Source organism: Peromyscus maniculatus, chromosome 15 (assembly GCF_049852395.1).
Source record: "Peromyscus maniculatus bairdii isolate BWxNUB_F1_BW_parent chromosome 15, HU_Pman_BW_mat_3.1, whole genome shotgun sequence".
NCBI lineage: Eukaryota > Metazoa > Chordata > Mammalia > Rodentia > Cricetidae > Peromyscus > Peromyscus maniculatus.
The window spans coordinates 34358163-34380405 of record NC_134866.1 but is presented as its reverse complement, the minus strand read 5'-3'; the positions used below and the strand labels follow the sequence as shown (position 1 = coordinate 34380405).

At 41.9% G+C, this 22243-nt stretch overlaps 1 protein-coding gene across 2 annotated transcripts in view; it reads left to right on the top strand.

Annotated features, from left to right (window-relative positions):
• C6 (complement C6) overlaps positions 1–20132 on the top strand; it is a 78436-nt gene extending 58304 nt beyond the window's left edge. Inside the window, exons 14-18 of one of the 2 annotated variants that reach the window (XR_013044721.1) lie at positions 3130–3262; positions 4400–4588; positions 8674–10180; positions 13373–13614; positions 19527–20132. Coding sequence is in view for 1 of the 2 variants with exons in the window: in XM_042261492.2 (XP_042117426.2) it covers positions 3130–3262; positions 4400–4588; positions 10090–10180; positions 13373–13614; positions 19527–19708 (837 nt within the window). In the remaining variant the exon portion in view is untranslated. The remainder of the gene's footprint in view (positions 1–3129; positions 3263–4399; positions 4589–8673; positions 10181–13372; positions 13615–19526) is intronic. The other variant, XM_042261492.2, reaches the window with a different exon arrangement.
• Positions 20133–22243: the final 2111 nt, after the last annotated feature.

Genomic DNA, 22243 nt, shown 5'->3' with positions numbered 1-22243 from the left:
ATCCAGTACTAATGCTTCTAGGCTGGGAGTCATAGAGTGGAGCCAAATTCTTCAGAACAGGTGTCAGCAAACTACAGCCTAGAGGCTCGATCTAGTTTGTTACTTTAAAAATCTAAATTTTACAACACAGCCATATTCATTTATTTACATATTACCTTTGGCTGCTTCCCAGCAGTACTAGAAAATATGAATAATTATGACAGATGCTCTATGACCAACAACTGACTGATACAGGCCCTTTATAGAAAAACATTTTCTGGTGCCTGCTTTAGAACAGAGATGTCAAAATTATGTATTATCAGATCTAGCTGCCTAAATAATGTTTAACATATTCATACCAGCTGCATGTAAGAACTATTAAAAACTCCTTATTATTTGATTTAAAAAACCCATTGAGGCTTTAAAGATGAATTCATTATGCTTATGGATCCTCTTATAAAAATGAGATTATCTCTCTTACTCTATTCCCTGATGCTGTAACCAAGTCCCACAGACCTGAACAATATATGTATTAGAAAAAGAGTTTTTTAAACCTGGTGTGGTGAAGCACTTCTTTAATCCCACCACTCAGGAGGCAGAGGCAAGTGGATCTATGTAAGTTCAAGGCCAGCTTGGTGTACATAGTGAATTACAGGCCAGCCAAGGCTTACTAATACAATATTGTCTCAAAAGCAAACAAGCAAAACCAAGCAAACAACCAGAAGAATTATTTAGCAGAGTTGTGGAGTTTGGAGAATAAGCTCAATGATGACAATATGTTTTTATAAGTTATTGCTTCATTGGAGAAATGAAGACAGACGTTCAAAGCAGTAACTTGTTTCAGGAGAAATGCATGAATGAAAAGTATACAGCAGTCAGCTAGTGAGAGGGCTCATCAGGTAAAGGTGCTTACTATACAAGCCCTGGCCAAGTACAATCCATGAAACCCATGGTAGAAGAATGGAACCAACTCCCAAACGTGGTTCTTTGACTTCTACACAGGAACTCTGGCATGCTTACACATACACACATCATATTGCATCACAACACACACACACCAGTAATAAGTAAAATAATTTTTAAAGTGTGCAGTTAATTAAAAAAAAGATCCAAGTCATCAATATTTCTTAACAGTTCACTTCCCTTGGAAATAAAGACACATCAATAATAACCAACAGGATAGTCTTTTTGTATCCAAGACATTAAGACTCTTCTAGGATGTAACATGAACAAGTCATGATAAAGGCTGGTTGCTCAGTTTTTCACCGTCAGATTGCCAAGTTTGGTTCTGAGAAGAACTTTCTAATAAAAACTTAGTATTCTTCTCCCTCCTGGTAAAGGAATAGGGGGCTCCTTTACCAGCTCTCCTAGGTAGGATGATGCTTTTCACAATTTCAAAGAGTTACTGAGGGTTCTCTAAGTGTGTGTGTGTGAGAAAGAGAGAGAGAGGGGGAAAGAGAGAGAGAGAGAGAGAGAGAGAGAGAGAGAGAGAGAGAGAGAGAGAGAGAGTTGTGAAGTTGCCACTTGTTTCAGCATCAAAGCAGCTAAATGTGATAAAAGCTAGATAAAGCATTGTTCAAGATGCTTCAGAGAGGAAAGTTCAGTGCACCTTAGGAAGCGGGAGTTTGCCAAAAGGGTGTTCCGCATGAGCTGGGTCTTGAGAGAAAGGCAGGAAGAAGGTGGCCAGGGCAGATGGACTAGCCAGTGGAAGATGGCATGAGGGCATGGACAACAAAAGAGACTACTAGGATTGTGGGGCGTTTACCCACCACCCCCACAGCTTCCCAGAGTTTTCTTGAGTGCGAACAGCAGGAAATATTAGATAGAAGGATTTATAGCGGAGAATGTTGCGGAGATAAACAGATAGAAAATAAAGGATAGCCTCGAGAGGGCCTGGAACCTATTCCAACGGGCCCGGACTGTCTCTGGTCCAGGGTTTTTATAGAGACGCCAAGGGGTGGAGCAAAAGACCTCCTCCCCCAGCACAGCCAAGTGCAGGCCATCTCAGACACCTGCACTCAGGCCCGTGGTCCTGATCATCCTCTATTCGGACCTGCTGGGTAAAGCCACGAGGAACCCCAGAACGGGCTCCCACATAGGATCAAAGACAGGAAGGTGGCTTTGTTTCTTTAGAATACAGATTCTGCAGAAGGAAACGGCAGGAGGTGGTGATAGTAGCATGGGTTAGTTTAAACTAACAACCAAGAAGTGCAAGACCCGCTTTTATCTTGAAACTTTTAGTGAGCCCGCATAAGGCAATGCTTTATCCATTATCTGGGAAAATATATGATAACTAATCAGTTGCTAGAAAAGGAGCAGTTTTTAACTGATCTGCAGCCCATTCATCTCAATAACAATGGCACACGCTTATAATTATAGGATGATCACACAGTGTATAGCCATAACACAGAGAGCAGAAACCCATTCTATTCTAGCAACACTAGGAATTTTTGTCACTTTTCTCATTGCTGTGACACGTGTTCAAGAAAAGAGAGAGAGAGATAAAATTGAAATGACTACATCTTTGAAAGATTACGTGACAGAAGCAACTCAGGAGAGGAAGGATGTATTTTTGCTCATGGTTTCAGGTGGGAAAGTTGTGGCTGAACAGACCACAGCAAGGGGAGCTCCTGTCCATTGTGAAAAGAGCATGAGGAGGCTTGCTCGCATCTCCACAGACTAGGAAGCACACAGAGCTCAGGCAGAAAGGGCAACCCGCTGTAGTCTGTAAGGCCTGCACACCAGCTCCATCGTGGAGTCCTGGCTGGACTTAAACACATGGGGATCTACTACCTCTGCCTCTCAAGTGCTAGGAATAAAGGCATGTACCATCATGCCCCCAAGGGAGCAGGTTTTTAAGTACAAAAATGGTAATTTGTTTAGAGCAGAAAAATTAACTCAGAGGATAAACAGCTGAAAAGTTACTTGGGAACAAAGATGCTGATGAGGAGGAGGAAGAATGAAAAGAACGATGTTTGGGCTATGTTGAGGAGGAATGAAAAGAATGATGTTTGGGCTATGTTGAGGAGAAGACAGTGTGAATGAATATATAACAAGAGTATGCAATGGGCAGGATCCAGGAAGACCCTCCAATATTCAGAGATGACAATCAATCACACTCATAATTTCTGCTTTTGGTTTTAATTCTAGAATGCAAAGAAACTGTACTCCGTTGGGGAGGAAGTTGAAATTTCCTGTCTTACTGGATTCAAAGCTGTGGGATACCAGTACTACAGATGTTTACCAGACAGAACCTGGAGGCAAGGAGATGTCGAATGCCAACGTGAGAGCGGGACAAGCGATTGCATGACTCCCCTGCAGAATGAATGTGCCCAATACAAATAGAGCAAAATCGGTTCAGTTCATTTTACTATTTGTTTTTTAGTAACTGTGGTGAAAAGACTTAATGAAGCAGTAAATGGGGTTCATTTGCTAAAGTGATATTTTAAAATACCAGATTTCAGCTCTCCTGCCCTTGCATATTAGCCTCATGCACATAGCGCTATGAAGTATGTCTCTAAACAAGAAATGCATGGAACCAGAAAACTTATCTAACCACAAGAATCTGCCTTGGGTGATGTAAAAATTGAAACAAATGGATAAATCCCCCAAAAAAGATAACGCTCAGATTTGGGGTTTTGTATGAGTTGCCATTATCTCCAACCCACTATTCTTGAAGGAGGGGTACAATCACATCCTTTACTGGGAAAGATTTAATAAACATGTTTCCTGTGACTACCCATGCTGTGGGAAGGTAAAAACTGAGATGCAAACAAGACTCATAAGTAGACCTCAAATACCTTATGGGACTACTTACATTTAAAATGCCCTGCACCTGTCACTCAACAGTGTTGTGATTTACCTTAAGAAAAACACAAAAAGTAGATAGAGGGATGGTTTGGAAGGTAAGAGCACTTGCTACTCACGCAGAGGATCCAGATTTGATTCCAAGAACCCCACGGCAGCTGTCAACCATCTGTATATACAGTTCCAGAAGATCTAGCACCCTCTTCTGACTCCATAGGCATGGCATTAGGCACACATGTGGTTCACACACGCACATGCATGCAAACACACGTCTACATAAAATAAAAATAAATCTTTAAACAGAAAGAAAAACTCAAGAGGTATAAGAGTAAAATAAATATTTCTTGAAAGAAAAATATTCAAAAGCTGTAACAAAAGTCAGATGTTTCTGGAGCTAATTCCTTGGCAAATAGAGCTCAGCTGTCAGAACAAATGGCTTTTTAGTGGTGTTTCTGAGAAGTTAGGGGTCCAAATTTCACTGACTAAGAGGAGGTCCCATGACTGGACAAACACAGTAAAGCTCACTAGCATTACCTCTTTAGTCACATATCATCTGCCTATTGTTAACTATTCTGCTCCACTGAACACATCTGAGGTATTTCTCTCCCTGCAGGGACCGAGTGCCTCAAGCCAGTTGTTCAAGATGTCCTGACAATCTCCCCATTTCAGAGAGTGTATAAGATTGGTGAATCCATTGAGCTGACATGTCCCAAAGGCTTTGTTGTTTCTGGGCCATCAAGATACACATGCGAGGGAGACTCCTGGACTCCTCCCATTTCAAATTCGTTGACCTGCGAAAAAGGTGATTTGGGATTCTCATATGGTTTGGCTCCACAGGATGGGTAATTCAGCATCTGCAACATTGATGCTTCTCAAGTGCATTTTAGACAACAGGGGATCCTGTGTCAATGATGAGATAGCACCTTACCAGCCAAGTGAATGTCTTTACATCTTAGAGAGTGAGTTCAATTTCCAATTCCAATAGAAAACTTGGTTATTTACAGACAGTCCAAGGAATGCAAGTTCTCTCATCTAACAAGATTAGAACTGATAGCTAACTGAAAATTTTGGTTCAAATAAAGAACAATAAGAAGTGGGAGGCATATAATTAGGCATTATATTAATTACCTAAATCTGAAATTTCCTAGTGGCTTTTAGTCCATCATCTGATTCTTCCAATATCAGCTTCTCTAAACAATGTCTCTCAGTGCTGGGTGGCATCCTTTTAAAATCTGCCCAAGCCCCATCTTTCTGATATTGGTGTTACCGAACTGGAAAGAAATCAGTGTCTGATATCTGTTTAAAATGCTCCCAGCTGGAGAAAATTTTGAATATTTTTCCCACAAAGAAGTAGAAGAAATAGATCTGTTAACCTTGATTACAACACTAATGTGTGCATGTACCAAAATGTCACATGGAACACCGAGAATATAAACACATTTTATATATCAATTTTAAAAGTTTTTAGTCAATATAAAATTTTAAGAAACCTCCCTTGGCAAATCCTGTGTCCCTAGAGATGAGAACAATTGTTTTGAAGAGAAAAAAATAGAGAGAAATATCTTTGAAACAACTGACTAGAGAACACTACTGAATTTTCATATTTCCCTAGATCTTTTTAGTGGTCTCATCCACAACTAATTTAAAAATGGGTTTTGTAAATCACTTTTATTTAACTATTTAAAGCCTTTGTCTTAAAAATAAGTCCATTTTTTCTTTATTTTGACATTTTACATGTTGAATCAATTTATATAACAAGGATAGCTGGATTTTTCAAATGTTTAATTACCTTTTGGAGTGGTGTGTGTGTGTGAGAGAGAGGGGGCAGGGGGAAAGAGAGAGAGAGAGAGAGAGAGAGAGAGAGAGAGAGAGAGAGAGAGAGAGAGAGAGAGAGAGAGAGAATTTGTATTACACATGTATGTGAGTGGGTATGTATGCACATATATGCTCACATATCTGGAGGCCAGAAGTTGATATGGATGTTTTCCTTGGCCACTGTCCATCTCATTTTTTTTTTTTAAAGAAAGAAACTTTCACTAAACCTGTCACTCATCTATTTGGTTAGGCTCACTGACCAGAGAGCTCCAGGAATCTGCCTGTCTCCGCTTCCCAGTGAATGCAGGAAGACCCTGCCACATTCAGCTCTCTATAGCAATGATGGAGGTCCAAACTCAAGTCCTCATGCTTGCGTGGCAAGCACTGACATGTCCCCAGCCCTAAGTTTATAAGCTTTCCTTAAACTGACTTTTCAGTTGGTGCCATCATGACCTTTTTGCTTATGTACATCGTTGTTTCTGGCTCCTGTTTGTCCCCATTTCCCCTCCCTCATGTTCTCTCTCCTCTCTACCTCTTGTTGGTCACCTTCCTCCCCCCATGTATTCCTTATTCTGCTTCTCTGCCACATATGGAATATATATTCCTGATGTAGATAAATCTAACCCTGAGAGAAAATACATTATTATTTGTTTTTCGTCTGGCCATTCCCCTCTTTTGTACCCACTCCCTATGAGAGAAAGCATGTGATACTTGTACTTTTGCGTAATGTCCCACTTTTAATCAGAATTCTCGAGGATGCATCTGAGATAAGATATTAAGCTAATTTCGCTTTTGAAAAGAACAGAAACCCACAGAGGGAAAATGAGCCCAAGCTTATGCATCAGCTCTCCCAACTCCCTGTGGGCCTTGCTGCCCTGATCCTTTGTTCTCTTCTGAGCTTTCACAGTATTTGAGGGAAGGGTAGAAAGTTAACCTTTCAACTAACCTTAAGTAGATAGATCCTGTGGGAACTGGTGAGAACTTCAGATGAATGCTGTGTCTTGGATCACAGGTTCTCGAGCATAATAATGATAAGTAATATGCACATCAGAAGAGGAGATATGCTTGGACATTTCAGGCTTCCAGAGTTAAGATGCTCTGAGTAGTATTTTGTTCATAAGAGCAGGAATGTATACATACACACACATACATACATACATACATATATATATACATACATATGTACATACCCAACTCTGTCTTTGGAAATGTAAATTATAAACAAAGAGACATGAGATATCTTATATCTAAATAAAGGAAATAAAACATCTCCTATACTATGTCTCCTATGTAAAGGCCATAGTCAAAGAAAGAAAAAAAAATTTTTAAATAGTCAAAGTGAGGTAAAGACACTTTCAGGCTGTCACTTGGCCAAAGACAGACTCTTGGCCTTTCTCGTATGAAAAGGTGTTTTCACCATGAAGAAACAAGGTGACCGACACTTTCCTCCACAGTCACTTCCTTCCTTCCTTCCTTCCTTCCTTCCTTCCTTCCTTCCTTCCTTCCTTCCTTCCTTCCTTCCTTCCTTCCTTCGAGGACCAACCCTTTGCACACCACCTCGGAAAGTCCTCCTGTTCTCAGCACTTCAAAGATTGGGAAATGTCCTCCATTACATTGCTCCTGAGTTTGGCCTTCTCGATGGCTCACTTCCAGCACCAGCTTCCTCCTGAAGAATCAGGGACCAGAGACATGAAAAGCTCGTGTGTGTGGTCACTGAGCACTTCAAAGTGACAGTGACAAGATGATGCTCCGCACCACCTGAAGTTGATTTCTCACTGCAAACAGGCTCCGGGCCTCTCTGTAGCCAGTATGAGAAGGGCGTAGAACAATTGTGTAAAAAACAATGGTGCCCTCTCCATGTCAGTGTGCATCTGCACAGCTGCAGCCTACCCCACTCACCTCTTCTGACATGCATGCTACTTACCACATTAGAGCTACAATCCCCCAAGTTCGTCTAGGTTCTTGGCTACTTTTCACCACATGGAATGAAGGTTCCAAAAGAAGATAATGGTAGAAAAGTGAAAATAGCGAAAAGGAAAGCCCACCCCATGGCTCTTTTCAGTACTCAGTTGGGTCTCTAACAAAAACCCCTTTCGTCAAATCTTGTGCACAATAGGCTAAGTGGGAAACTGGGAGCCAGATTCCATGTTCCGCTATGTGATTTAATGAATATCTGAATGTGGTTGTTTACTTGCTATCGTAACAATTAACTTGTTCACAAAAGCATTCTGGTCCTGTGGATGCTGAGAATCAGATCCAGCTCAGGGAAGTTTGGCTCGTCCAACATGCTTGGGATGTCAGCTTTACATCTAAGGCAGCTATTCTAAAAATCCCTCGGGGTAGCCTTCCCTGGAAACAAAGAAAACCAAGGTTTTTTTTCCTTATAGAGAATATACCTCAAGTATCAACTGCCCACTGTAGTCCCCTTCCTTCACGTGGACTCTGTTCAATTCTTCATCCTAGTTCAAGCCTATTTCTTTTCGAATCTTTCCTACTTTTCTCAGTTGAGATCTGTATGGTATACAGTCTCCTGAATCCATGCTGCCTGTTTAAAAAAACTGCCCCTACTTTCATTTACAAACCCATGGTTATACTATTTTGTGCACATGAGATAAGAAGTCTCGAATGTATCTACTTCTCTCCAGTTCTGTGTCTGGTACCTTGGTCCAAATTGCTGTCTCCTTTCTCCTGAATTACTACCCCCCCCCCTTTAAATTCATCAAAGAACCACTGTGGTTTCCTTCCTCTGTCTTCATGGAAATCTCTCCTTCCCCCCACCTCCCCTCATTCTTTTCCTCCTTCTCTTCTTTCCTTTTTAGTTAACCAATAGAATCCTAGTACATAGAGTATATAAATGGATCAACTGCTACATCATCTTGTATGAAAATTGGACTTTCGAGACATTAACCACACACACACACACACACCCCAAATTGCAAGATTCTCATGGTTAACATCCACAACGCTAGATCTCCCAGATGTTATATTTGTTCTTGTCTTTGGCCTCCCCACAGGTTTCAGCCGTGTTGACTTTCTCACATTAGTTCCTCCCTCCCGGCTTGTTTTTCACAGGTTCCTGCCTACGCAAGAACACTCAGTGCTGGAGTCTCCCTAGACGACCATTTGCCCCACCACCTCACGCTGTACTCCTGTGCTGGGGCATCCTACTCATATCTGCAGCCTCAACAATTCCCTAGGTGAACCAAATTCTCAACACCGATTTCCCTGCTGAGCTCTAAACAGGGATACCCAAACCCCTCTAAGTCTCAGTAGGCGAAGGGTACCACAAACCCAACATGGGCAGAAAGAGGTCTGATTCCTCATCGTCCCCTGCCTGAAATCAACCTTCCTCTGATACTTTCCCTTCCTGAAAAGACCCCAGTGCCTCTTCTCTTATGTAAACTAGACACTAAGAATTAGCTTGACTGCTGTCATAACTTACTGCAATATTGACAGAATTTATTCTAACACACACACACACACACACACACACACACACACACACACACACACACTTACCTACTTCATTCTAGTTTGCCACCTACACACATATAAGTTACCTACTTCTCTCTTCTGTCACATCTGGACCCTTGTTCTACACTACCATCCCTTTTGTACCCAAATCACCACAATAACACCATAGATCACTATATACCATAGTTGTCGTCTCTATACCTCCCCAAAGCTGTTTTTCCACTAAAGTCAGAGCTTATCTCTTTTTCAAGACCCAAACTTGCTCTTGTTACGTGCTTCCTTGCCTAAAGACCATCAAAGTTGTACTGCTTAGAAAATAAAGGGGGAATGGCCTTACTAGACACCTTAATTCCCATCGTGCACCACTTCCGGTTGCATGCTACTGTTGTTCGGCACTCAGCCACACTGGCCTTCTCTCAGTTCCAGGAAAGTCACATGCTGTTTCGTTCGGAACATTTTCAAGCTTCTAACAGTCCCCTTGCCCTCTTCCTGACACACATACCTCCCTGTTCCTAACCTCCCTAGTAGCATCAATTTTTCTGATTGCATGCTTTCTCTTTAATAACACCAATATTGTTAGCAATTTTCTTTGTATCCCTGTGCTCGTTTGATCAACAGCTGTCTGCCCCCACAAGGTGAGGCATGATTTGCTCAGTCCAGTCTCAGAACCTAGCAGAGTGCTAAGAGCATCAGAAAAAAATGATCCCTCAACATCTGAAAGACAAAGGAACGAAACTCTCACCATTCCCATGTTTTCTTTGTTTGTTGTTTGTTTTTGTTTTTTTCTGAGCTCAACAGCAATTTTAGGTTGGAAAATGGCAGAGGAAGTGAGCTGGGAAGGACATTTCAGATGGACTGTTTCATGACACCTTCTTTAGAGAAGCCCCAATGAAAGATCTGATGCAGGAGACAAATGAGAAGCCTTCCCCACTGTCTGCTCTCCTGAACTCAAGCTCAGCACTTGAAACCCTCGAGGACACTGTTCTCTTCTCTCTCTCTTGTCTTTTGTTTCAGATGCTCCGACAAAATCAAAGGGCCTTTGTCAACCAGGACAAAAACAGTCAGGATCCGAGTGTGTCTGTATGTCTCCAGAAGAAGACTGCAGGTATGAAGCACTCTGAAGTGTGCTCGCAAATTGAGAAAACCACTCTAGCACAGCTAGTTCGATGGAGAGGGCTGACCTTGACACACAAACCACAAAACATTAATTTTCACGTAACTGAAACTCCTGTGTTCAGTTGAATTCATCTTTCCCTATTGCGGAGCAGGCTCTTTTTAATTATTTCTTTTATCTTCAAGATTAGAATATAACTGTCATTTCCCCCTTCACTTTCCTAACCTCCAAGGGAGCAAGTTTTTTAAATCATGTCTCAGCCTGGCTCCCTAAGTTCCTGTTGTTTTTGTATATGTAAGCAGTCTAATTTTTGTGTGTTAAAAAATTGCTCTTGCCCACTTAAAACTTCCAAACTTGACTATGTCATAGCCTTCCCTTCCTTACTGAATGTAATTTAAGGTAGTAACTCCAATAAGTTGAAGTAAAGAAAGTGTTATGAGTATGGACTATACACACACACACACACACACACACACACACACACACACACACACACTCACTTGCTGGTTATTTCTTTCATGCTGGGCAGAAAGCAGAAAAACTAGAAGTTCTCAGGTGATTATTGTTGGCTCCCTGTTGCTATAACTCCCTTCCCTTTACTGAATAGATCCAGAGGTATCAATACTGCTTTTTACTTTTAAGAACTCATCTCAGTTGAATGTAAAAGAAATCCCAAGTATCATTTGCTTGATAAAACTTTATTTCTCTATCTCACAAAAAAAAAGAAAAGTGGAAAAGCATGGTGGGTTGTGGTGGTTTGAATGGGAATGGCCCTCACAGGCTCATAGAGTTGAATACTTGGTCCCAGTTTGCGGAACTGTTTGGGAAAGGTTGGGAGGTATGGTACTGCAACTTCTTTTATTGTTTTATTAAAAAATAAAACTCAGGAGTTAAATATTAGAAAGTAAACCTGAGAGATCTACCGAGTAACAGAGACTGACCCTCCTCTCCCACTTCCCAGATAGAACTAGGCACGCATCTTTTGGTCCCCTCCTTATTCCTCCTGTGTGTCCCTCTATCTTCCTCTGAGTCGGCCAGAAAACTCTATGGTCAACTCCAGGCTGCTGAATGTGGACTCCGCCCTCCGAACTAGGGTCCAACTCTATTAGTGGTCTCGGAGCAACAACACAAACAAATCTTCTGCAACAGTTTGCTCTTATTGAGGGAGGTTTGTCACGGGGGTGGTTTTTGAGGATTGAAAAGCCCACTCCATTCCCAGTTAGCTGTCTCTATGCTCCATGCTTATGAATCAAGATGTGAGCTCTCTGCTATTGTTCCAGCACCACACCTACCTGCCTTAATGCGCTCTGCCACCGTGGTGGCCATGGACTCCAACCCTCTGGAAGAGTTAGTCCCAAATTAAACACTTCATTTATAAGCTGTGTTTTTCATGGCGTTTTATCACTATCACAGCAGTAGAAAAGTAATAATGGGTCTCTCATTTCAGATAAAACAGGGACTCATCCTTTTTGTATGTTTTTCCTCCTTTAAGATTATTTCATGGTCAGAGATTCTCTGCTAGAGCAGGAAAGAAGACGACAAGTGGAAACATTCTTCTTTTGTTTAGTTCTCTTTTCCCTGGAAGACCCATCTCTTGCTTCATCTTGCTAACTTTCTCAGAGTCAAATTAGATTCATTTCCTGAGATAGCAACAGAACATATATATGTTGGCGAGGAAGTCAACAGACTATAACCTTTGTGAATATGTCACGTTTAACACTCATTGGTGTAGCTGGAGAGTTTTCTCTCCAGCTCCCACCAACCCTGCCAGTCCCGGAGCCCACTTATAAAATAAACACAGATTCTTATATTATTTAAACTATTTGGCCTAATGGCTCAGGCTTCTAGCTATCTAGTTCTTCTATCTTAAATTAACCCATTTTTATAATCTATACATTACCACGTAGCTTGTGGCTTACCAGCATCTTCACATGCTGCTTGTCATGGTGGCGTCTGGCAGTGTCTCTCCCTTCCCTTCCTGTTTCCTCAATTCTCCTCTCTGTTAGTCCCGCCTATACTTCCTGTCTGGCTACTGGCCAATCAGTGTTTTATTTATATAGAGCGATATCCACAGCACATTAGCTCCCAGATTCCTCTGTACAAATGTAGACAAACTTTGTAAATGCTCAGTCCCCATTATTTGGGAAAGCACAGAGGGCCTTTTTCTCTACAGTCCCTCCAATGTACATGAGCCCAAAGGTGGCTCAATTTGTGCTCCTCGGTTTTTTCCGCAAAAGGATTCTTCCTTTTGGAGTCTTGTTACCAGAACCAGCTTTCTGGAAACTATTCAAAGTATCCATATTGTCCTGTTAACCTGGGAAGTTTTTTTCTGTGTCTGTGCAACACCAAATCTTAAGCATATATGCTACCCCTGGAGAGCCCATCAGAACTATGCTACACCTTCCCATCCTTCCTCTGCCCATCATTTCTTCTCCCAAGGAGTACAGGTGTTGAGAGTGGCTAGCACATGGCTTATTTGTTCTGAACAGAGAAAGCTCTACTTTCTGGAAATAACTTTACACACTGGTGCACTGACTGTTAACTCTGAAGCAGACACCACAAAAAGAACTCAGATTTGAAGTAATCTCAGAGATCTGTGCTCTCAGCCAAGAGAAAAACTGATCTCATATTACATTCATAGTAGCGGGATGTATCCTCTTATCTGTGGAGATGAAGCAAGTCAGCCAAGGAATGACTTAAAGCCTCGCGCTCTAAAGCACAGCACAAACACATTTAAAATGTTATATAGTGATATAGATACAGTAGGGCAGCAATTGATTAGTTATTTAGAGTTCCCAGGAGATAAAGACTCTGGGCTACGTAGATCAGCAAAGAGAAAGAATGCAATGCCAATGGGTGCTAGCAAGAAAACAATCTTAAGAGTTTAGAGATGTGATTGATATAATTGCCAGATACTAAACAGGGTCTTGGGGGAGGGAAAAATAAAACAGGGCAGCTGGTTGGAGCTAATCATAGAAAATCTTGGTTGCTCAATTGTTTGGACTTAAACTTGAATTCAGTTATAAGCAATGCCAAGGTTAAGATGGACGTTCAAAAAGATGAGTCTGAGCAGCAATACAAGATGAAATGGGGAGGGGAAGACAACTTGAGTCTTAAATTGGCAACGTGTCATATGTTTTTTCCTGCCCTCACATATAACGCTTGCTTTCCTTCCTTGCGCAGAAATTATTCAGAAGATCTCTGCATATTTGATGTGGGATCCAGCCAATACTCCACTTCATCTGCTTGCAAATTTTTGGCTGAAAAATGTTTAAACAACAACCAGTTCCATTTTGTGCATACTGGTTCTTGCCAAGAAGGCCCACAGTTAGAATGGGGTCTTGAGAGGCTACGACTTGCATTGAATAGCACAAAGAGAGTGTCCTGTGGATATGACACCTGCTATGACTGGGAAAAATGCTCAGGTAAGCTACTGCTGGAAAAACATACTAGAAATACTCTTACTTGAGTTCTACTCAGATGGCATGGTCTATGCCCTCCACATTTATACATCATATTTCTAGAACAGCCTGACTTTAATCAAAAATTATTTATTTTTATTAAAGTTTTAATGATCTAAGTAGAAAAGACAAAAGATGACCAACCAGAAATTAAATGTAACTACCTTATTATTCAGTTGTGTATCTTTCCAGTCTTTTCCTGTGTACCTGTAGACAGTGTTATCCTTAGATTCCAGTAAGGGGAATATTTTTTCTGCTCTCTAGCTTCAGGCAGGTGCTGCCATACCCCAGTTGAAGAGTCTTCATGAGAATTATCTAATTTTTTCCCTGTTGGTTCAGACTCAAGAGAGCCAACTGTACTATCTAGAAAAGAGTAGGTTTCAATGTGGATACCAGTTGCTGCAACTTTTTCCTTAAATTTCTTTAATTCCTCTGCTAGTGACTGGGAATATGCAGGGTTGGCAGTATTATTCAATCAGATATTCTGAACCCAAGTTCAGGGTCCCATGGACTCAGCACTGTTTTTCACCTATGGAACAATCTTTGATCTTCTACTGCTTCCCTTCCTCACCTGACCTGTAAGGTCAACCAGATCTCCACAAAAAGCTCCATGACCCGTGGGGACAGTATCATTTCTGTTCCAGAGGTAGATTCTAAATCTCAGAGCACAAGCTAGCAAGTAAATAATTCAGAAAGGACGATTTGCTCAAAATTGCTTGAAATTGGACTACCAATATTGTACTGACATTCTCATTTGGATCACTACTTATAGAGACAGCCAAATCCATTAAAAAAAAATTGACCCTGGTGCCTCACATATCTCATGTATTGCCCTGCATACAATACACATAAAAGATAAAATGGGAACATACTATAGAGGATATTTTATAAATTGATATGTTCATTTAATATAACATGATTTAAATAGAACTTTTTCCATGCTCTGATATTATTGTCACATAATTTTAATGTCTACAAAAGTCTGTGCAAATATTAACTGTGATTTATTTATCCAATGTTTAATTAGTTTAAAATTTCCCTGATACGTTGGTGTTATAAGCAGTGCTATGACAGAAAAATTTATCACAGATGGTTCTGCTAATCCAAAATTATTTCTTTAACATATGCCTTAGAAAATGAAAGCAATGAGTAAATAATATTTAATGATGTTTTTAATCTGTATCTTGACAATTCCTTACAAAATGGTTAGAGATTAGGAGTTAACAAAACTCAAATGGGCATCTAGATTCCCCTTAAGACACATTTTCAAGAAATGTATCTGAAACTTAGAAGTAAAGCCCACAGTAGAAACCTGTGGGGTTGTTTCATCTAAAGCCACCTGATGTTCTTAAGTATGCCCTTTCAGTTCCCAGACCAAGGTTCTTCATCTAAGAGAAGAAGAAAATGTCCTACTCAAGTCCACACTCCTTCTGATCAGTTTGAAACTGATAACCAAAATCATCTTCTTCATGACTTTACAGAGCACAGGCCATCTGATTTAGCCCTCATTCAGGACCCAAGTCTTTAACATCCAATGCCACATCTGAACAGGGCAATTCCACACAAGAGACGGAAAACAGGGGTCTGCTTCAGAAACCACCCAGTGCTGGTCACTATAAAATCTCTTATAGATAAAGCCTCTAGAATCTATATTTTAGTTGTTTGGCCAACAACGTTAACCATTTGACATTTCTCTCAGAAACAGTATTTTGTGTTAGAAAAGAGCTGCGAGTATTATGCAGAATCCTTTCTATGTTTAAATATAAACATTTTCACTGAAAATTGTAGTACATGGATATTTTTGCCAGAAACAGAGAGCCAGGATTGGGAGCTCAAACCTGCAATTCTAGGACTTGAAAGGCTGGTGCAGGAGGATTTAATGAGTTCAAGACCAACCAGGGCTAAAGGTGATTTCCAGGCCAGGCCAGGTTACAGTGTGAGATTCTGTCCCAAAATCCCTTCTACAAGAAAAAAAAAATAGAAGGGATTTAGACAGCTGGATGATTTTTTTTTTTAAATGGTCTCTGACTTTATTGGGTAAGTTGGGATTTAGGGAGATATTTACGGTTATTTTGCTTTTTTCCTCTCAATAACGAAGGTCTTTGTGAAATTCTTCCTTTAAAAAGATTTTGTTTTACTATTTTTCCATAAACCATTCTTTTCAAATCTAGGTGACTTGAAAATAATTGCTGCAATGCAACTTTATTGAAACGTCTGCTTCACTAGTGTCCTTTTATGAAATATCTGCTTACTAAGTGCCCACGGACTCTACTAACACAAGTTCATTTTCAAAAGAAATACTAAGATGTTGCAATACTTAATCAGTATTGCTCAAATTAATAGAATGTTTTGGGGGAAATAAAGCTAATATATAAGCATTTCTTAATGAAAAGATTTGTTTATATAATTAAAAGACAATTTGGGTTCTGTACATAGTCAAGCAACTAAAAGTACCTTTTTTTCTAAAGAAATGATCAGCCTCAGACAGTATTATTTTATACTTTTATTTATTCCTTGGCAACTTTGTACACATTTAGAGTGCCTCTTCATCATACCCAAGTCAAACTCCCCTCTCTCACTCCCCTTAGCCATACTCCAAGTGTTTCCCCCTCCAGCCTCCATGTCTCCTTCTCCTCCTTTTCATCATCACCCTCCATAACCCACTAAGTACAGTACTGCGTGGTTGTGGGGCCATCCACCTGAGCATAGACAGCCATCCACCTGAACATAGACATCCCACCAATAGCCACCCACAAGAAGAAAAATAATTCCCTTTCCCCCAACAAGCATCAATTGCCAATAGCGCCTTATCTCATGAGCCTTTCTCCCTTTGGACTGGTTTGTCCATGAAGGCCTTAAGTGGTTCCCTATGCCTGCCTTGGGTGCATGAGTGTAATGGAAACATTGTTTTCAGAAGGCAGCATTTCACAGTAGTCCTTCCATCCTCCAGCTCTTACATCCCTTCCACCCGCTCTTCTTGGATGATCCCTGATCCTTCCAGGTGGGGTGGGGTAATAGAAATGTCCTGTTTAGGGCTGAGGATACACCAGTGTCTTATTCTCAGCACTTTAACCAGCTCTGAGTTTCCACATTGACTGACTGCCCATGGCAAAAAGAGGCTTCTCAGATCATGGTGGAGAGCAGCAGTAATCTACGGGTATAAACATAAATATTTAGAAGGCAGTTTGACAATAAGTCCACTTAACAAAACAGCAGCAGGGACATATCTCTCTCTCTCTCTCTCTCTCTCTCTCTCTCTCTCTCTCTCTCTCTCTCTCTCTCTCTCTCTCTTTTTCTCTCTCTCTCTCTCTCTCTCTCTCTCTCTCTCACACACACACACACACACACACACACACACACACACACACACTGCTCCTAGAGCCTAGGACCTTCCCAGCTATATGCTTTTAACCAGTCTTAGTATCCCAGGCAGGAAGTGCCTCCTGTGGATTAGACCTCAAATCCCATCAGAAAGTAGCCGATTATGCTTCTGTCAGTCTTTAACTGATGACCACATGTCAGCATCACAGTGAATAACATTGGGAGTAGCACCACCAAATAGTACAAGCTAATGCATTTACAAAGAAAGAGGATTTAGAAACGTACTTTATACCCAACCCACTCGCCGCAAGCTGTGGTCCTCGTAATGTTAAGTTGGATTGAATTCCATCTTCCTTAGACTGTGTTCATGATTACACTGGACTCCAATACTCCTCCCCTTCCCCATCTAAAATGAAATTATAAAAGAGTCTAAAGTGGAATGCCAAAGTAACAAGATGTTCTTTTTTCAAAACTTAGAAAAGAAATGGCTCCCTTAGGGGATCTATTTCTATGGATATTAAATATTCTGTCTGAATTACAAAAATATCCACTACCAACAAACCAGCCAACAGAAAGGGGAAATTCATTCACCAAAACCCCATTTAGCATCCCACCTATGGATGCTCCTGTACAGTCTGGTGAGGGGGCTGAGCATAAAGGACTCTTTGTTCCCCCTCAGACTATTCACAGTCCTTGGAGAACTTGCATTAACAATTCTTGCATGACTCACTTTAATGCGAAGCAGTGTGATAAGAACTGTAAGAGAGAGAAGAGTCTTCCGACCTGGATTTTATGAGCGTGGAAGTGTGAGGACTGAGTGTTGAAGGATTCCTGGCTAGACATGGTGGGAATGGCCCTGAGGTGCTGAAAATAAACAGACTTGGTACAAATCACAATGACATTAAAAAAAAAAAAAGAGTGAAGATGTCACCTTTCTCATTTCTTGCATAAGTTTTCTTATGCAAGGTGGAACAATCTCTTGGCCTTCTCCACATCCATCCCTCTGACAATACACGAGATTTTCCCACTACCCTTACCTTCTCCAGCTGGCTACAGATTAGTTAACATAGGCAAGTTCCAAGTTCAACAAGACACTTTGTCTCTGTAAGATAAGGTAAAGAGCAATCCAGGAAGATACCTGATGGCAACCTCTGCCTTCTTCACACACACACACACACACACACACACACACACACACACACACACACACACACACACACACGGAGACTCACAGAGGCTTCCTAGTGAGAGCTTACTGAAGGTCAGAGAATCTGAGCTTGCTTTACCCAACAGGGCTGTGTAATAGGATGATTTGGCCATGGGTGTGGTTACCAGGTGTTTTAAAGGATCCTATACTTAGCTTTACATTGTGCTTTGATCTTGAAAGGGGGAGGTCTTTTGCCTCGCCCCTTGGCATTGTACAAAAAGCCCTTTGGAATAAACCTCAAGGCAACTGGGTATTGACCCAGGGCCCTCCCAAAGCTATCCTGTGTCTCTGTCTTTTTAAAAAAGTTATTTGCTTATTTGTTTATTTATTTATTTATTTTGGTTTTTCAAGACAGGGTTTCTCTGTGTAGCTTTAGAGCCTGTTCTAGAACTCACTTTGTAGACCAGGCCTCCCGAGTGCTGGAATTAAAAGCGGGCACCACTGCCGCCCAGCGTCTCTGTCTTTCTTATCATCTCTTTCTATCTTTCTATCTATCATGTCCTCATTCCTCTCTCCTCCCCCCAGAACCCTTCGACAGTTCAGAGCTGGACTCCAGCAGACACACACACACACACACACACACACACACACACACACACACACACACACACACTGAAAAGGAAGATGGTTTCATGAATGCAATATTTGTTTGAATTATGCAGTGATTAGGTGCCTCCAAAACTGGCTCTTATAGGAGAATCACCCAAATTAACTGCTTATTAAAAATACAGACAACAGGTACAACCAAGTAATATTTTAGTATGAAATGAGTAAATATGACATAGAGTTATATCAACATGCTGAGGCTTGTAGGTCATTTATTAAAACATCCTCCCCTACTGTTTCCTAACTGTTTGATCACAGGTAAACTCTTGAGTTCAGTTTGTTCATCTGTAGAACTGGTACAGGAGAGATCATAGGTTTGTAAGGATTCAATAAAGTATGTAAAGTGCTTGGCACAATGCATTGTTTCAGAGTTCATGTCCAATAAATAATAACAAAAATGTAAATAAGAAGTGCCCAGAGAAAAGATACATCACAGACCTTGTATAGATGGCTTAATAGAGTGAGTGAGAGAAATAGCTCAAATCCTGATTGGATGTAGGTCACGAGTCCCAGAAGGTGTCAGCAATGGCCCAGTTCTGGAGTCTTGCTAGCTTCGGAGGGCACTCCGCTGTCTCAAAGTCTCATCTTGTCATCCAGCAACTGTTAGGTCCTTCGGAATGTCACCCTAGTTGCAGCTTTCTCTTGATCGCCATCAAGGAACTCAGTACTACGGGAAAGGCTTAAGTACAACCAAGCCATGAAGGACTGTCTGCGATGACTCACACCGTCTCTTTCATTGCAGCCCACACTTCCAACTGTGTCTGCCTGTTGCCCTCACAGTGCTCCAAGGATGGAAACCAACTCTACTGTGTCAAAATGGGATCATCACCACGTGGGAAAACAGTAAACATCTGTACCGTGGGAGCGGTGAGGTGTGCAAACAGGAAGGTGGAAATACTGAACCCCGGGAAGTGTTTGGATTAGCATAGTTACTGATAAATGAATTTCCTATTCATTGTTTTTGAAACCCCAAAAGCAGGGATGGGAACAGGGACAGGAAGTGGCTAAGCAAATGGATGGGAACAAAGTATAATGGCACATATGTTCAAGGATGCCATGACAAAACCCATTCCTTCGTATGATAACCTAAAAAAATAATTTTTAAAAGCATTATATGAAGAGAAAACTGGCATGGCCATAAATTACTGGAAAAAAATCTTTTGTGTGGTTTATGTATCATTACTGTAAGGATTCTGTCCTTAATTATGTCACCAGCCTGTGATGGTGTCCCAGCCTAAAAAGCGGGTGGGCCCTCTGTGCGCACCTTCTCTTTCCGCTCTTTCTCTCCTTCTGTCTTTCCTCTCTCTCTCTCTTTCTTTCCCTCTCCTAATAAAGCTCTAAAAAGGTATCATGGCTCGTGATTCTTCCGATCAGCACTCTCCTCCGCCAGCATGGCTGCCACAGGAGGCAGCCAGCCAGAGCAGCACCATTTAACCAACAATTACCCTCCCACTAACTCACCATTTGATCAACCCCCCCCCCCATCAAATTCTGGCGTATGTTGTCCTGTGTCATATTTCTGAGTTGAAACATCTGTATCAATCTGGTAAATTATCTTACACTGCACAAAATATACTGGGACTTCTGAGGACCTTTGAAGTCTGTGATAAGCATTATTCTCACAATTAACAACAATAAAACCTGTGACATTTTCCAATAGATTAATAGACAGAAAGCTTCAGAGTCCACAACACACATTACAAATACCCAACCTTCGTGTATTCATTTCCCAGGTGATTTCTTAGTTTCAGCAGCGTAGAAAGCACTGTTCTGTGTCCTTGATTGTACCGCTGGCCCGGGGATCACATTTTAAGAACAGCTAGTTTTGAGATGAACCACACGGCTGACCCTGATTTCGTAGTTGATGTCAAAACCTTGGTCTCTTACTTCTTACTCACTCAAGTGGATGTGTAGACGCTGCTTTCCTACATCTCCAACACAGGGGGGTTCCTGCTTCAGGGAAGGAGGCAATGAGCCAGCCGCAAGCAAGGACCTGGTAGAAATCTTCCTAGGCTTTGCATGTTAAATGCAGACAGACCTTTCCTCCTTTCATTAATCATAAAATGTTGACAACATCTAAGGACCTTGTCATATAAAATGAGAAAAGGGAAGAAGGAAAAACCCCGAGAAAACGTATTTTCGTAGCGTAATTAGAGTTGAATGAGACTTCTCCCTAGGATTCCCTGGCCCATCATCTTCCTGCTCTAGCCACCCACCCGACTCTGGCTTTGAGAGTGGTGAAGGCTGTATGCGCCTCCTGCCCTCGGCATTCCTGAGAGGACTGAAGAGTAAGACGCACTAAATAGGCCTGCCTGCCAAAGAGAGTCAAGAAACTTTCTTCAAAGCTGAATTGGCCCTGCTCCACCCAGCTCTCCTGTGAGTCCCATAACTCTTCCCTCTAAAACAGATCTCAGAAAGGAAAGGAACCCAGCGAGGGAGGGGGATGGTCCTGCATGGTCCTGGCCCCCACCCAGACACATGACCAAAGCCACCATGGGGTCATTGGTGGGGCAAAGGGCATCTCCATCTACAGTCAAATGTGAGCAGGCACAGTGAAAAACCACCAAACACAGCCATTCTCCGTGGACAGAACAGTTTTAATAAAAAGAAAACTGCCCGGCTGTCTTGCAAGGTAGAGAAAGGCATGCAGCTGCAAACGCTTATTGGGTTGTAGAGGGGCGTATGCTGTGGGGGAGGGGCGCGCAGACAGAGGAGGTGCTAAGGTTGTGGTCAGAAGCAGAGTGCTGACTGACAGCTGTGGTCGGGATCATTCGGTTACGGCTTCTGAAAAGGACTCCGTTTTCTGTTTCTCTGACACACCATGTTTAGGTAGGCTGGAGTCATATCGGCACTGCGACTTCAGGAAACCACTTTTCTGTGACCTAACGACAAGGACCGCTTGCATGCCATGAAATGTCAGCAATGCTGATGATGATGGGGTTTCTCTCTCTCTCTTTTTTTTCTTTCATTTTTCTTTATTAAGAAATTTTCTATTCGCTCTACATATCATCCACAGATCCCCCCTCTTCCATCCTCCCATCCCCAGCCCTCTTTCCCGAGCCACCCTGAATCCCCACACCCCCCAAATCGAGGTCTCCAATGGGGAGTCAGCAGAGCCCAGCACACTGAACCTAGGCAGGTCCAAGCCCCTTCCCACTGCACCAAAGCTGTGCAAGGTGTCACACTACAGGCACCGGATTCCAGAAGCCTGCCGATAGACCAGGGACAGATCCTGATACCCCTGCCTGGGTTCCCCCCAAACAGTTTGAGCCAAACAACCATCTTTCATATCCAGAGGGCCTAGTCCAGTCTCATGGGGGCTCCACAGCCACCAGTCCACAGTTCATGGTCTTCCACTAGAGTGGCTGGTCATCTCTGCACATCCTCCCGGTGATGGGGTTTCTAAGAGGGTCCTGAAGGTTCTGGTCCAAGCTAAAGCACTTCCCCAACCCGTGAGCT